This window comes from Salvia miltiorrhiza, chromosome 1 (genome assembly GCF_028751815.1).
Source record: "Salvia miltiorrhiza cultivar Shanhuang (shh) chromosome 1, IMPLAD_Smil_shh, whole genome shotgun sequence".
Taxonomy (NCBI): domain Eukaryota; kingdom Viridiplantae; phylum Streptophyta; class Magnoliopsida; order Lamiales; family Lamiaceae; genus Salvia; species Salvia miltiorrhiza.
In genome coordinates, this window is record NC_080387.1 from 30,523,791 (window position 1) to 30,540,415 (window position 16,625).

The window sequence follows — 16,625 nt, forward strand, 5'->3', positions numbered from 1 at the left end:
GGGAACAAAATTTTAATCAAACGATGTAGTATTACGGGTATAGGACGACGTCGTTTCTTCATATCGTCGCCGGTGCCACGTCAGCTTTCAGGCGACTTAAATGGTGCCAAGTCAGCAGTCAAATTGGGGATTTTCGAAATTCATGGAAAAATTGTTCACGCCTTTAAGTTCAGGGAAAATTTGATAAAAATCAAAGTTCATGGGAAATTTGGAAATTGGCCCAAAGTTCATGGTTTTTGGCGTAATTAACCCTATTTTCTTTTATAAAAGTGGGGAGTCAGATATCGGAGCCGATTAGACCCATAAGAATCGGGTCATGACCCGTATCTAAGACTATCGCAGTCGCAGAGGCATTTCTTTCGAGTGCTGCTATCCCAAAGAGAGAGGTAGAAAGAGAGATGAAGACTCATTGCTGGGTTCGAGCTTCTGATTCCGATTTTACTGGCCCACTTCCCCAACCTCGAAGGCAAATACACATACATCTCTCTCAATATTGCTTTTACGAAATCAAATGTTATCCCCGATCAGATAAAGATTGAATCTTGTTCTTTCTAATTATTCATTCGTGTATTATTGGAATTGCAGTGGCCACACAGCTGTGAACATTGGGAAGTCGAAGATTATATTTTTTGGTGGCCTGGTGGACAAGCAATTCCTAAATGACGTCACAGTTTATGACATTGGTATTTTATTCCGTTCCCTCTTTTCCTCCAATTTTCTCTATGCTACTTTCAACTATGTTACATCATGTTTTGCAAGTGCTAATTGTGATTACTTGTCACTGTCTCCTGTAATCTGTTCTTGAGTCAATGATCACATATCAATGGCTGTGGTGATTAAGTGAAAGAAAATTTATTTGAATTTTGGAAGCTGAGAAGCTTTTAGGCTGTTATGGATTGAGGGTGATACAAATTTGAGATACCTACGGGTTTTTTAATATTGAGTTTGTTGAACAAGAACTTGTAAAAAAAGACTAGTGTGAAAATTCAGGTGGAGAATTTCTGTTTTTGACATTATGCATTTGAATATAGATACATTTCTGTTTAGGCTGACTTCAACAGCTAGTTATTTCTTGTAAATCAACAGTGGAGGTGAAACTTACTCTTCTCTAGTTTACTTCAGGCATTATTTTGTCGTAAGATATGTATTTGCACTGTTACAGACAACGATATGTGGTTTCAACCAGAGTGCACGGGCAGTGGTTCCGATGGGAATGTGGGCCCAAGTCCACGTGCTTTTCATATTGCTGTTTCAATTGATTGTCACATGTTCATATTTGGTGGGAGGTCTGGTGCTAAGAGGTATCTAGTGAAATTCTGTGTTTGAAGCATCCATGTCTCGTAACTGCTAAACTTGCTTAACTTTGTTATTCACATGTAAATTTGATTTACAGGTTATGTGATTTCTGGGTTTTGGATACCGGTAAGCTTCTTTGATTACCACTTTGGACAATGGAAACCCGACATGAAGGTTCTTAGTTTATTCTTCTTGGTCACAGATATTTGGCAGTGGTCAGAACTTACCACATTTGGCGATTTGCCTTCATCTAGGGACTTTGCAGCTGCTTCAGCTGTTGGAAACAATAAAATTGTGATGTAAATGCTGATTCTTACTTGTAGCTGATTATTTGGATTCTTACTATTGTTATTCAAATTATATTAATCTGATTCAGGTATGGTGGCTGGGATGGCAAAAAGTGGCTCTCAGATGTCTATGTCCTAGACACAAGTAATATTTATGTTTATGCGATGAAAATTTAGTTGTTTTATACTATTTAGAATTATTTGCACCCTTATACTTTCTTGCTTCTTGCACAGTTTCACTTGAATGGATGGAGTTGTCAGTTTCAGGGACAATACCTCCACCTAGATGTGGCCATTCTGTTACAATGATTGAGAAGCGGTTACTCATCTATGGTGGCAGAGGTAATCTTTGATACTCTTACTACTAGAAGGAGCTGGGAATTGTTTTCTGCTTATCCGTTACTAAAAAGTTAGAGCTTTGGGAATAACGCTGACCTTTTTCTTTTTTGCCCGATTTTGTATAATACTATTATAGAAGCAAAACTTTTTCCCTCTCCAAAAATAAGATACTGCTGGCTCTTGTATCAGATACTACTTGTTTTGCTAGTTCAGTCCTGCATTTTAAATATAGAAACAGCTCGCATTGAATTGAACATATTTGTGATACCTCTTTTGGGTACTCCTTCTGTTCATGCTTGAATGTTCTAAATTAATATCCAATTTCCTATTAATGCAGCTTTTCATATTTCAGCGCCGGCTGGGTTCCAGCGGCCGTGGCTCGAAGAAGCCAGCGGCTGCTGGCACCCAGCGATCGCTGGGGCACTTTAAATTCTTAGTAATCAGGGTGGCTCCACACTTTAAATTCCAGCGATCGCTGGGGCACTTTGCTACACTAACATCGAAGTGGGCAATGGTTACAGAAGCTGGTGGATGAAAAGTTATGCTTAGCGTACAGGGATGGTCAGTCGACATATTCACTGAGGGAAGGCTCAAAAGGGCATACGTTTTTTAGGCCTGGTCAGGTTGTGCATCATAGAATAATGGATGGTTATATTGTCTTCATTAATAGACCACCAACCACGCACAAACATTCTCTACAAGCTTTATCAGTTTACATTCACGATGATCGTACAGTCAAGATTAATCCTCTTATTTGCGGTCCCCTTAGTGCTGATTTTGATGGGGATTGTATCCATTTGTTTTATCCACAATCTCTTGAAGCTAAAGCAGAGGTGGTGGAGCTCTTCTCAGTAGAGAAACAGCTACTTAGCTCCCACACTGGGAACTTCAATTTGCAGCTGGCAACTGACTCACTGTTATCGCTAAAATTACTGTTTAGAAAGCACTTTTTGGTATGAGCAGTAGCACAGCAGTTGGCCATGTTTGGTATGAGCAGCAGCACAGCAGCACATGCCTTCCCTCACAATCTTTGACTATCTTCTCGTAGTATAATTTTGTGTGTGTGTGTGGGCGTTCATAGTTTCTGAAACCCGGCTATCGATTGGAGCTGTCCCAACGCTCAATTAACTCCAACGAGCGTTGGGATGGTAGATTTCAAATCCGTAAAAATCACGTCAAATTCTTGTTAAAATCCGTTCAAAATTTGTACAGATTCTGTTTAGAATTCCAAAATACATGAAGAATCTGTGTGAAATCTGTAGATTTTTAAAATCTCTGGATTTTAAAAATCTACAGAATTCCTGAACGAATACACCCCCTTTAGTTTGCAAAAGAACATTAATATGCATTACTACCTAGGGATTTTTAGTATTTTTTCTATCTTTCCAGGTGGTGGGGGTCCAATCATGGGTGATCTATGGGCTTTGAAAGGACTCATTAAAGAAGGTACCTCATTTCCTCTTCATTTTAATCATGTCATGTTGTAGCAGGAATAGAAACGATTGATGAGTTCAAGTATGGCCTTGTGTCCTCATTTTATTTTTAGTCGTGTTGTCATCAGCTAGTAGTTTTTCAGCTCTGGTACATTCATTGTGTAATTATTCTTTCCTATCTGATCTCATTGACTAATTGGTGTTTCGGGAAAACCTCTTGTACGCCTGATTGGTCTCCTGATGGTTGGGTGTTTCTTGTGGAAGGAAGAGAATGAACCACCTGGATGGACCCAATTAAAGCTTCCAGGACAAGCTCCTTCACCCCGTTGTGGACACACTGTGGCTTCTGGAGGGCCTTACGTAAGTGTCTTATCTCTTTTCTTTATCAAGACTCCATATTCTCTGTAGCTCATATGCTCATTAGGCAAATGATAAGAAATGGAACCGAATTCCATAAAGCCTTATCTAGTACTGTTCTTTAATCAATAGGTTATATTATATCAAACCTCTGCTTCAACTTTGCTGAAACAAGTTCGGCAGGGGTATGGTATGTTACAATATAAGATACTTATAAGTTTTCCTGACTATGCACTCATTCGAATAAGGCTATCTGAGGAATCATATTATTGTTTTAAAATCTTTGTAACCTACATACGTATCCCATAGTTTTTCCTAGATTCATTTACTAGCTTCACTCATCATTTCAACCAAATACTGTTGGTGAATACTAAGTGTTATATGTGACTATGAAGATGGCATTTACTAATGATTTGAGTCAAATACGCTTTGGTTAGTTTGACTATTATTTTCATTGTCCTGATACATATCCTGCGTATTAATGGATAAGTTTTCCCTGTTGCAGCTTATGCTATTTGGAGGGCATGGAACTGGTGGTTGGTTGAGCCGTTATGATATTTATTACAATGATTGTGTTGTTCTAGACAGGGGTGCGTTTATATTCACCATTTTCACTACAGATGTTATTGCAATATTATCTTTTAGGTCGTCTTTTCAGTTTCTTGCATTGATTATATTGTTGTTTCTCTTGGATTTTGTAATGCCGTTAGCCTCGCATTAATATCTGCTCTCAGTAATGTAATCATTTATCTCTGTGTCCGATTAAGGAAGTTGTGCTCTCTCTATAAGTCATGCAAAAACATGATACTAAAATTTGGGGAGAAGTAAAACAGATTCCACAACTCAGTAGTTTTATGCATTGTCGCCACATGATTGATCTTCCATGAATCTAATCGTGCATCTTCCCATGAGTTTGAGTTTGACAATATACTACTTTTTGTCATGGTATTTAGTGTCTGTGCAATGGAAACGCTTGCCTACTAGCAATGAACCCCCAGCTGCTCGAGCATATCATTCGATGAACTGTGCTGGTACTCGGTACCTTTTGTTTGGTGGCTTTGATGGAAAATCAACTTATGGTGATCTCTGGTGGCTTGTACCTGAAGGTATTACTTCCTTTTCATTTATGGAAAGTTCTCGTAAATTAACATCATTGGTGCTTGATAGTTTCATTTGGAATTTTCTTCATTGCAGATGATCCTATTGCAAAAAGGTCTGGAATATCTTCTTCTGAAGTTGTTCCAGAAATATATACAACCATGGAAGAAAAGGTGTGAGTATCGAGATGATTTTCCTCCCTGTTTATTTGTTGTGATGAGTGTGTAAGCGTGCATCTCTTCTTTAATGAATTCCAAATTGACTCTCGTGTCCAAGTTGCCATACATTCTAGCTAAATGCAGCGATAACGAAGAGGCAGTACAAATATTTTAAACCAAGCCATATTTTCTTCACTAACATTTAGGATATTCTATGGGTCACTTGCCCAACTGTATAATCATAGAACCTAATGAGTAAATTCACGATTGAGTGTGCAGGAGAACCTAATGTAACCATGTTTTTTGCAGGAAAGCCAAAGAGAAGGAGATGCAATTACAGAGTTGCAGAAACGATTAGAAGTTTCAGGTTTACTTTCTAAATCTATGCACATTGTCGATGAAATGGAAGACAAAGAACTCATCCAACAAGCGTTAAGAGTTGGCGGTAAAGAGACTGTCAGTAACATGCAGGTTTTTTGTAACATCGCATCGTCTTAGTAGATTTTAGCATTCTAGAGTGCTTGCCTTATTTCCTGACTCTATCTTGGTTAAAGGCTGTGCAAGCACTCCGAGACCACTGGATGAGATCTGCTCCAGAATCCATAACTTTGAAGGAGATTACCCCATTACTGCATGATTACCAACGGTTAATTACTCGCCATCATATGTGAGATTTGTCTATTCTCCTTTACTATTTTGTCCACTGTGATGTGAACTTCAAAGTTTTCGGAATGTAATATTTTACTAAATGAATTTAGTTACTAAATGTTACTCCGGTGTCTTTCTCTGGCAGAGGAAAGGTGGGATCTAATCTTGAGCTTGTGGGGCTTGGTTTTGCTGGAAAAGGTGCATCATTTCGCTTCTACCACATTAAAACTGCTTCTCAGGTACAATATAAATAGCACTCTTTCTTTCATGTTAGCAAGAGTTGATGCATTTGTTCGTGGTTACCTGTTAAAGCTTGTCTGTAACATTCGTGTTGTTTTCATAACTTTCAGTTGCGCTTGAACGACATCCCGAATTTATTAGCAGAGTACAAAGAGCTTCTATCATCTACAAATATAACTTGACAGACAGCACCCAAATCTGGCACTGTGTGCAGCAGCCCTTGTTTGCAGTGAGATGGTTTGTGCATTCCTGCCATTGCCTTGGAAGAAACAAGGGCAGAAATCGGGAGGTTTGTACTTCAAAATGAAAGGGCTAACAGCTTTCTTAGGTATCACTCAGTAACTATTTGCAAATTCTGTTCTCTTTTTCTTTTTTTTTCTTAGAGTAGATTTGCCTGAGATGTCACCAAGAAATTTATACTGCAAAGCTTCCTATGCATATTTGGCTCTATTCCATTTCGTGTTTGCTAACTTTGTTTACCTCTGTTGTGAATTGTATCAAATATGTTGAAACTATGTGTAGTTTTGTGTTGGATTAAACGCGTACGAACGTTGCTATTTGCACATCTTCTCTTCTGATTGTGTTGCACCAAGCTTAGCATGAAAATTCTTTGACATACTCAGAGATTGAATGAAGATTTGAGGGCATTTGATTCAAGAAAAGGTCCACACACAAAAAAAATGAAAATAATAATAATACTAATAGAAGTGCAATGGTCAAGCATTTCATGCTTTTAAGTTGGCTATCTTGCTGAGTTCTTCCAGCTTTCTCATTCTGAATTTCTCACTTTCGTTCAACAGCTGCAAAAAAGTCAGCAGAGAAAAAGAAGGTAAGCCCAGAAAATATGATTCAATAAATCGTATTTATTTTTTCGGTTCGATTTCTAGAATAGAAGATGAAACTGAAGACTACAAAAGTAGGATTGATTGCTTTATTTCTTCCAACAAGTAAAAGTTTAGAGTTAGGGCTACTTTTGGTCCAATTTCCATTTGAAATCTGTGGTTTTACCTCCATAAGGGATGTGGTGAGTTGTGATCTTTCATTGCTCTTTTCTTGAAAAGCCTCCATTGCTTCTTTGTATTCTTTTTCCTAAATAATGTGGCCAAAAAAAGAAAATAAAGTTAAAGAATCTGTTCTATATTCAAAAATGGTCAAAAAGAGAGTTGTAATTTCCATTTCTTTCCTAGAATATTTTAAGCAAAGAAGAAAAGAATCTTACTTTTTTTTGGCAGATCTGTTGAAGGGATTTGAGGTCACGATTGGCTAATTCTAATCTTCTGCGCACATTGGACACCTCTTTTCTCATTGGATCTGTCAACTCTTCGAGTTCCTAATACATTTACACCAAAAAAACGAAGCAAAAAGAATAAAACAAATTGTAGTAAATTAAGAATTTGCTTGCTATAATATTAATGTATTAATATTTTTGAGAGGGAAATTTAAAATATATGTTGCTTTAACAGAATTGAATATTAAGGGGCCCAAATTCCAACTATTATGATTAATAAACCTCATCAACGAAGGACGGTATGGAATTGAGGGGTAATCAGTAAAAGGCAGTCGGAATTTCTAGATTTCAGGAATATCACATGCATATTAATATTTCATTTACGATGCATATTTATTTGTTTTTTTGCTAAATATATTTCACACAATTCGCTCGTAATAAAACTAAAATCTTTACTTCACTCACACGTGTTGAAACAATTTCTTAAAATACACTCTTTGAATTTTATGATAGGTCACATTGATGAGAATTTTTATTATTCTTTCTTCTTTCATTTTTATGAGCAAGTCCTCATTTACAATTTTTCAATTTGAAGTTTTTCGTAATTCTATTAGTTTCATATATAGATACGATGAACGTTTTTTCGTAATTAGTTTTTAGCATGCAAGTAAGCTATTCATAAGTTTTTATCAAGCCCATATATGTTTTGCAATTTGCACCAATATTTCTTATGTTAGCATTAGAAAGCATTAACAAATAATTAATAATAATTAATTAATCCTAAACAAAAATAGGCAGCATAAAAAAAACCTCAGGACCTCTTCTTTCGTACTTAAAAAATTTCTTTATTTAATTATTAATTAATTTCTATATATAAAAAAAGAAACATTGATGGATTATCCTTTACCATCTTCTCTGATCTTAATCAAACTTGTATGATGACCAAATAATTCGAATTTTTCTAATGAATAAATAAAATTTAAAGATCGCCTCAAGTTCGACTCAAACATAAGTCATTTCACTCTATAACGAGACCAAACACGCAATCACTCGTTACATATATATTATGAGAAACAAAATAAAAGTATAATATTGACTAAAAGAAGTTAAGAAGTAATCAAATAATTTGTGTCGCTGCGCAATCAAATTATCATAATTCATAAACAAAGATTTGAAAGAAAAAAAAAATGAAGAAATTCACTCACCGCCCAAACTTGTGTCAAACGCTTAGACTCTTCTTCTACGCGGGTGATCTGAGATTCGACCCTCTCCCTCACCTCCATTTTTCTCCTCTCAATCTCCTCTTCTCTCGCTTGATAGGACGCCATCGCCGTCTTCGAGGTCTCGTCGTCGTCGTCGCCGTCGCCGGCCGATGATCTGCCGCTGCTACCAATGCTTACGCCAAGACTTTTCTTCATATTAATGTATTGAGCTCCAAATTCTTTTTTCCTCCTATGAAACATGCAGATGGCTGCCCTTTTATATTTGGATTTTCCCTCCTATATATTATTTATACGCCACATATAAATTACGAAGTAACATAAATTTACATATTTTTTTGAAGAATTTCATACTTTTTTGCTTTTGCTTTAATACTCCTCTCTTTTCCATTCTCCCTCCCTTTCTTTTCAAGCCATTTTTCGTAGAAACAAGAACAATAAAGCAACATTGTTTCTTTGACACACTTTAATTTTATGCTTTGAGTTCTGAGCCTTGTATTGAATATATATTTTCATCAAGTATAATTCAATAGTTTTGGAGATATTTTAATACCTTAACAAGCTGCAGTGTAACTATAAATATCATTTTGATCGTTGTATACGTAATAGATTGTCGTTAGATATATAGCCGCTTTCTAGCCCTAACTTTTTTAATATGTGGGCAATTTTTTTAATAATTGCTACTTATTTTGGTAAGTGTTTGGTTGCTAACTTACTTTGAAATTTTTGCCTATGATTGTTATATGTTGGTCGCATGATGCTTTAATTCCTTAACTCGCGCGAACATCACGACAACTTAAATCACGATCGGTTATTATAGATCTCACCAATCCATCATTAAATCGAGAACATAATTTTACAATTGAAAATAATAGAAAAATTAAAGAAAAATATATATTCTTAGGACTCTTTTCTATCAAATTGATGTGTTCTCATCGTTCTAAATGTATGTGTCTTATAAAATAGTACTCCCCCGTCCCATTTAATTTAGTCCTCTTTCACTTTTCACACATATTAAGATGCATTTAATATTCTTTTTTTTTAAATACTTCCCCCCGTCCCATTATAAGTGCTCAAAACTTTTCGACACGAGAATTAAGGAAAATGTGTAAATTGGTTCAAAGTGATAGGGCCTACACCTTTTTTAAGATAAAATTTTTCCATTTATGAAAATATGCCACTTATAGTGGGATGACCCAAAATTGGAATACAAGCCACTTTTAGTGGAACGAATGGAGTACTAATTTATATATTTTTATTTTTTATACTCGATCCATACACATCATTTTCACATTTAAGTGAAACATTGAATAAGGTTAGTTTAGTAAAACAATATTTTTATATAATACTCCATTTGTCCAACTTATCTTGGCACACTTTCCTTTTTAGTTTGTCTCATTTATAATGACACTTTCCAAATAAAGTAGGTTACCCCTACCTTCTGTACACACATAAAATAAGTGGGACATACCCACTTTACACTCTTAATCATTTATTCTTAATTTCGGTGAGGGAGTAGTATTAATTGAAAAAGTGGACTATCTTTTTGGGACATCCCAAAATGGACTAAAGGACTAATTTCATGGGACGGATGGAGTAATTTTAATCGGACTCTCAATATGTATTACGGTCTATAATACGATACTTGAGGAATTCCCTTTTAAGAGATTTGTTGTGCTATTAAACATATACTCCCTTCGTGCACGAATATTTTTTCATAATTTTATTTTTGGATAGTCCACAAAAAATTTGTCACTTTCATTTACAATAGTAGAGTCCATACAATTTCACTAACATTTAAAATGGAACCCTTACTACAACTGTTAACTTCACTCATATTTTATTAAAACCTGTGTTGTCCACAATATAACAAATTTTTATAGGTCATTATCAATTAACGCAATCAGTATAATAAGACACTATAGATGACTATGGTATGGTACCTATTTAAGATATGTTGATGTCATATAAGACGTTATATTGGGACGCTATTAATATATATGTTCTATTAATAATACTTGTATAGGTCGTAAGTTTTCCAGTCATTTTAGGGGGTTTGCTAGGGTTTATGTGAGAACAACTTTCGCTCTTGGCGGTGTTATCTTTCCCTATCAAAGGAATAGCGTGGTTTTTGGTATTTAATACATGAATCCAGATGAAATTCAAAGGTTAGTTGACCAGTTGAAATTGTTAAAGGAGGCTGATGAAAATACGGTCACACTCTCTTCCAAGCTAATGGAGAACTTACACGATAATACAAAATATTTTTTAGTGGGCAAAATATTTGCTGCTAGCTAGATCAATCAATCGAGAGTTACTTCTGACTCAATTGTCGAATGTTGGGAACTTAATGAAATTTCCTAGCCCTAATTTTGGTGATATCAAAACTCTTAGAGTTTCTTTTCAGTCTAGAACTTTTTGAACTCAAGTGTTAAAGTTTAGTTGGTTAGATTAGTTTGAAGTTCTGAAGACTGAAGACTGAAGGTTACTCGACTGAAGATAACATGTGAAAAGACCAAGTCAAATACTGATGTATTGACTGGACGAGGATCTCACTGAAGAATCAATTATGATTGATTTACTAATGCTGGCCACATGGAATTAGCGGACTGATACTCAAGTCAAGTATCAGTTGACATTATTCCTCGAACTGAATGTTTTAAGTTAAAAGAAAGCCACGTACACACAAGTACAGCCGCATTAAATGCAGAGATATTGAAGATCGTCCTTTTCTATAGAGCATTAATTTTTTGTGCTAACTTTTCAGAGGCACCATGCTGCTGCAATCTAGAGACCCCGTTCCTCACCAAATCAGGAACCTCGAAGATCGAAGCCTCAGTCAAATTCAAATCTCTCTCACAACAGACGAATTCTTGAAGACCATTTTGCCAATGGATCTATTCAAGACTTCGCCTATAAATAGAGCTCGAGGAACTTCACAATCGCCACTGATTCAAACACTTAAGTTGAACGTCTGCCAAAATCGCAACTCAGCCTTTCACTGCCTTCAAAGTTTGAATCGAAGAAGAGAATACTCAAAGCCCAAATCAGTTCACTGATTATACACATTCTCTTAGCTTCTTAGGCAATTTCTTTGTAATATTCAAAGCCTAAGTTTCCGATTACAGAGAGTTTGTTCTCTGTAATCTAGTTGGTATTTTGAACCTCTTTTCAACTAAGCGAAAAGAGAGTTTGAGTGAGTTCGAGACAGTGGTCTCAACTCGAGAGTTCTTAGCCCCCGCACGCAAGGCGAAGTGTAGTCATTGCAACTGCGAGCTGAGAAAGGAGACGAAAAGTCCAATCCAGTGTATTGGCACTGAAGCTTTGTTTCAGTTGAAGGTTTGTTGTGCACCCGCAAGCACAAGCCCAAAGTGATTGTCAGTGTGTTTCACTGACCATGGATGTTGGAACTTATTCCGAACCACGTAAAAATTCTTTGTTGTTTATCGCTTTCAGTATTTACCTTTCTTATTTGTGCACAAACTTTAATCTTAACTGAAACTGATAAATTGCAAAGTGAAACGTAACTCTGACAACGTGTTAATCTCAAAGGCTATTTTCTAAAGTTTATTTTTCGTTGCTGGTGTTATTAGTCTAACTGATAAATCTTCGGATAATCAGTAAGATTCATAACACTTCTCTATTTTCAAATCTAGACTGAAGCCTTACGTGGATATCAGTTAAAGCCCTGAGCCTAACTGAAATCAAAATACTGAAGTAACTTTAGTATCAGTCTACAACCCCTTGTTAACTGAAGATTTCTTTAACTTTCGACTTCAATCAATCTATTTCAGTATCAGTTGATATTCCTTCGGTTATTTACAAAATAATTTTAAAAAATAGCCTACAGGTGTATTCCCCCCCTCTCCATACACCTGTTCAGTGATCCTCCGGGACCCAACACCGAACATCTTAGAACCAAGACAGTGGATTGACGTTGAAGTCGTTGGTGTGTCAACTTTACGTCTATCACGGTTAAACAACAAGCTCTGCATGTGGGACCTTAGCACTTTTTGCCAAGATTTACTCATCTTTGGAAAAATGGAGGGTTTTCAAAACCCATCAGAGGTTCGATTTGAGAAATTTATTAGATGAATTCAATGTCATAATTTGTCGGTGGTGTGAAATGATGGGACTTCATGCCTTTCTCCTCTTCACTCCATCCCCCAACCTATATATTTTCAATTTATGTCATCACATATATCAATAATTATATATATTAAGCATCAAATATATTAAAATCTCCTACCTGGCCACTAGAGTACTAAGATCACCATGGTTTCTTGATCTTCAAATTCAAATGGCTCAAAGAAAATCTAGTAGCAGACATAGGCACCACAGAAACTGTGTCACCATTGCATATATATAAGCTACATCACTGAATTAAACAACTCAATTCGTAACAAAATTCAAGCTTTGTATACATACCTAAACATTCATTCTAAGCCCAGTAGCAATCAACTTCTTGCAAATATTAGGACTGAATTAATAGACAGCAGCCACTCTCACAATTTTAAATGAAAACACTGGCACGAGTAGGAGATTAGCTTTAGTACCAATAAAGGAACTAAACTCATTATAATAAAAAATGATAAATAAAAAATCTATTGGTATGATCATGAAAATAGAGCATTGTCTATTGCAGTAAATTTTTCAATAACATGAATTTACTTACTGAACACATCAACTATAACATACCATTATTCCATGATGTCATTGATTAATGTCAACCTCAATTCCATCGACATCTTCACGGACCCAACGAAAGTCACCAGATTCTCCATGATCAGGAGGAACACATAAATTGCTTTGTAAATATGTGTCGACATCAGCAACAGATTCCATATTGTAATGAGCATCCTCGTGCAGTTGTGGATACTACTACACTCCATTGTGGCTCAACTGGATCTTCAACATAGAAAACTTGCTCTGCTTGGGATGCTAGAATAAATGGTTCATTGTGACGTTTCACATTGGAAAAATTTGCTAATGTAAATCCATCAGCATCTGTCGTTAATCGTTTACCTTTCGACACCCACTCACAATCAAATAATACAACCCTACGTACACAACCATAATCTAGCTCAATGATATCTGTTAGAATTCCATAATAATCCAAGTCACTTAAGATTGGATTTTGATCCCTAGTACTTGAAAAACTTGATGTTGTAGCCTTTACACGCACCCCACAATTTTGTGTTTTCTTCGTACTCTCCAAATCTTTCGTGTGAAACCTAAAACCATTCACAATATACTTTTATATTGCACTCCAATAAAATTAGGCCGACCAGCAAGTAATTTCAAATCTCTTAATACTGAATTTTCCTCATTGATTTGTAACTCTGCAACCTATTAAAAGATCGAAGAAATTAAATGAATATTAAACATGCTGCAAAACCAAATAAAAATAATAATTCTTTTAGGGTAACTTACATATTGAGCAAACCAAACAGCAAAGCTTTCACTGTGAATGCGTTCAAGTTGATGGCGTGCAACACGAGGATTAGATTGTTTAACTATTGTCTGATGTAGCCTAAAATAAAATATGAACCATCAGATTTTCAAAAATAAGAAATTCAAATGTTATGATAAATAAAAGTAGAGTAAATAACTTACTCAATGTATGGTCTAACATGCTCACAATTAAACAATACATATTGATGAGCTTTTGTCAATATTTTAGCATCAAATCTCACAGCAATTCCTTTTCCAAGAGAACGGCCTTTGATTGCAAATATATCTAATCCAGTGTTTGCATTGTCATTCACAATTTCATTCTTAGATGCCCGATTAAACTTTGACTCCACATAGTCAGCTAAATACAAAGAGCAAAATGTCAAACATTGTTCAGCTAGATATCATTGAGCAATCGAACCTTCGAGTTTGCTCCTATTACGCACATAGGATTTCAATGTGCCTAAATATCTAAAAAAAATAATAAAATAATAATAAGTATCAAATTTTCAAACACTTTAAATAGTTCATCAATCAAACATAGTTTTCTACCAAAAACTTTCATTAATTATAACATTTCACATATATAACTTGCAAAAATGTTCATATTACCTCTCTATTGGATACATCCAACGGTAGTGAACGGGCCCACCTAGCTTTACTTCTGTGGCCAAATGAACAGTCAAGTGGACCATAACATCGAAAAATGATGGTGGAAATATCTTTTCCAATTGACAAAGTACCACAACAATATCTTTCCCTAAACGAACTACATCGGTAGGACAAATTACTTTAGAACATAGCTCTCTAAAGTACTTACTCAACTGAATTAAAGGTGAGCGAACTGTCTTGGAGAGAGTTTTGCGCAATGCTATAGGCAATAATTGTTCCATCATAATATGATAATCATGACTTTTAAAGCCTAACAGCCTCGGTGGTTTTACCTTAACACACCTTGAAATGTTTGAGGCATAACCATCGGGAACTTTAATTTTTTTTAAAACCTCACAAAACAAAGTTTTCTCCTTCCTGCTCATTGTAAAAGTTGTTGCAGGTAAATAAACTTTTCCAGGTTCCTTTGAAATTGGATGAAGGTCGGGCCTAATTCACATTGCTTCCAAGTCAAGGCATGATTTAAGATTATCTTTTGACTTACCATCCAGATCTAACAATGTAGCACAAATACTCTCACAAATATTTTTCTCTGTATGCATGAAATCTAGGTTCCACAACATTATCTTTCCAGTATGGCAACTCAAAAAATATATCTTTCCAGTATGGCAACTCAAAAAATATAATCTTCTTTTTCCAGTTCAAAAACTTTGGTTTATCTTTAATCAGCTTACCAAATAAAATTGAGAAGTCTTTTAGTTCATCCATCACCATATCACCTGATAATGGTTGCGGTGCTTCTCCATACTCAGCCGTGCCATCAAAGAGTCGTTTGTTCTTCCGAAACTCATGTTCTTTGGGTAGAAACTTTCGATGACCCATATAGCAATGCTTTCCACCATTTTTCAATCTAATTGAATGAGTTTGTCTATTACAAACTGGGCATGCAAATTCCCCTTGGGTAGTCCATCCCGACAAATATCCATATCCTGGAAAATCACTAATTGTCCATAGTAGTGAAGCACGTAACTGAAAATTTTGCTTTTTTGATGCGTCATACGTTTCAACTCCTAGTTCCCACAAATCCTTTATCTCAACAATTAGAGGTTGCAAATAAATATCAATATCGTTCCCAGGTGCTAATGGACCAGGAATCAATAGAGATAACATAAAGTAGGGTTCTTTCATGCACATCCATGGAGGAAGGTTATAAGGAATCAGTATAACAGGCCATGTGCTGTGTGACACACTCATATTTTTGAATGGATTAATTCCATCAGATGCTAATCCCAATCGAACATTGCGACATTCCTTAGCAAAATCAGGATGCAAGCTATCAAAAGTGCTCCATGCTGGGGAATCAGCGGGATGTCTCATATACCCATCCTTCGTACGGCCTTCTGCGTGCCATCTCATATGGGAAGCCGTCTTCGCAGACATGAACAATCTTTGCAACCTTGGTTTGAGAGAAAAATACCACAACACCTTTTGTGCAATCTTCCTTTTCTCACCCGTAGTATCTTTATTAGAAGTACGCCATCTTAGCTCATGGCATGTGTCACATGAAATTCTTCTTTCATTCATCCCCCAATATAAAGTGCAATCATTCGGACAAACATCAATTTTCTCATAACCAAGCCCTAGTTCTTTCATCAATTTTTCAGATTCATAATAAGACTTCGGTAGACCATCCATGGCATTTGGAAAGGCTTCTGTTAATAATTGCAACAACATATCAAACACCTTATTGCTCAATCTCCCAAGATACTTTAAGTGTAGCAAACGGATTATGAACGATAGTTTTGAAAATTTCTCACATCCTTCATATAACTGTTGTTGTGAAGCATCAATTAACTTGTAAAATTCTCCTGCTTGCCCATTAGCAATCTCTGCATCTATCGAAGTAGTGTGATCTTGAGTATATCCATCTTCATGTGGAACTCCAAAAGCATCATGAACCAAACTCTGCATATCATCATCACCTGAAGTCTCTCTAGATTATTATGTTGATTCTCACGCCTAGATGATAAACTACTAGGAAGTTCTCCATGAGCTATCCAATGGGTGTAACCGGGAATAAATGCATCGACTGTCAAATGTTCAAATGCCTCATCTCTACTCACAAATATACCAATTTGGCAACGTTTGCATGGACATAGTATCTTATCATTTTTGCTTGCATTGCAAAAAGAATAGTCCAAAAAGTATTGAAGTCCATTATGGTATTCCTCCGTTACTCTTGACTTTGTCATCCA

The 16,625-nt window shown here is 35.9% G+C and overlaps 3 protein-coding genes across 4 annotated transcripts; 1 reads left to right on the plus strand and 2 right to left on the minus strand.

Annotated features, from left to right (window-relative positions):
• Window positions 1-297: 297 nt before the first annotated feature.
• On the plus strand, window positions 298-6,419 carry LOC131019610 (protein GLUTELIN PRECURSOR ACCUMULATION 3). 2 transcript variants are annotated; one of them, XM_057948202.1, is made up of 16 exons: window positions 298-466; window positions 586-683; window positions 1,163-1,301; window positions 1,394-1,422; window positions 1,499-1,595; window positions 1,673-1,728; window positions 1,818-1,925; window positions 3,312-3,368; window positions 3,624-3,715; window positions 4,218-4,302; window positions 4,666-4,818; window positions 4,907-4,983; window positions 5,278-5,439; window positions 5,523-5,635; window positions 5,762-5,855; window positions 5,967-6,419. In XM_057948202.1, exons 1-16 carry the CDS (start codon window positions 399-401, stop codon window positions 6,036-6,038), a joined length of 1,500 nt encoding a protein of 499 aa, XP_057804185.1. In that variant the 5' UTR covers window positions 298-398; the 3' UTR covers window positions 6,039-6,419. The 2 variants fall into 2 exon arrangements, with proteins under 2 accessions (XP_057804185.1, XP_057804192.1); XM_057948209.1 differs by lacking the exons at window positions 298-466; window positions 1,394-1,422 and having other exon boundaries at window positions 1,163-1,308; window positions 1,479-1,595.
• A 63-nt stretch (window positions 6,420-6,482) lies between these two features.
• On the minus strand, window positions 6,483-8,768 carry LOC131019624 (uncharacterized). The gene is made up of 5 exons (XM_057948218.1): window positions 8,659-8,768; window positions 8,290-8,536; window positions 7,076-7,186; window positions 6,865-6,945; window positions 6,483-6,656 (listed from the first exon to the last, which is right to left on the minus strand). Exons 1-5 carry the CDS (start codon window positions 8,751-8,753, stop codon window positions 6,582-6,584), a joined length of 609 nt encoding a protein of 202 aa, XP_057804201.1. The 5' UTR covers window positions 8,754-8,768; the 3' UTR covers window positions 6,483-6,581.
• A 6,178-nt stretch (window positions 8,769-14,946) lies between these two features.
• On the minus strand, window positions 14,947-16,341 carry LOC131006122 (uncharacterized). The gene has a single exon (XM_057933281.1). The coding sequence runs from the start codon at window positions 16,339-16,341 to the stop codon at window positions 14,947-14,949; it is 1,395 nt and encodes a 464-aa protein (XP_057789264.1).
• Window positions 16,342-16,625: the final 284 nt, after the last annotated feature.

Excerpts from the sequence above, each read along its gene's own strand:
- LOC131019610 (XM_057948202.1), top strand. The coding sequence starts at position 399 with ATGAAGACTCATTGCTGGGTTCGAGCTTCTGATTCCGATTTTACTGGC. Across the intron at positions 467-585 it reads CCACTTCCCCAACCTCGAAG|TGGCCACACAGCTGTGAACA; the intron begins GCAAATACACAT and ends TTGGAATTGCAG. Across the intron at positions 3,369-3,623 it reads GAAAGGACTCATTAAAGAAG|AGAATGAACCACCTGGATGG; the intron begins GTACCTCATTTC and ends TGTGGAAGGAAG.
- LOC131006122 (XM_057933281.1), bottom strand. The coding sequence starts at position 16,341 with ATGCAGAGTTTGGTTCATGATGCTTTTGGAGTTCCACATGAAGATGGA.
- LOC131019624 (XM_057948218.1), bottom strand. The coding sequence starts at position 8,753 with ATGTTGCTTTATTGTTCTTGTTTCTACGAAAAATGGCTTGAAAAGAAA. Across the intron at positions 6,946-7,075 it reads AACAGATCTGCCAAAAAAAA|GAAAAAGAATACAAAGAAGC; the intron begins GTAAGATTCTTT and ends CACATTATTTAG. Across the intron at positions 6,657-6,864 it reads TCACCACATCCCTTATGGAG|CTGTTGAACGAAAGTGAGAA; the intron begins GTAAAACCACAG and ends ACTTTTTTGCAG.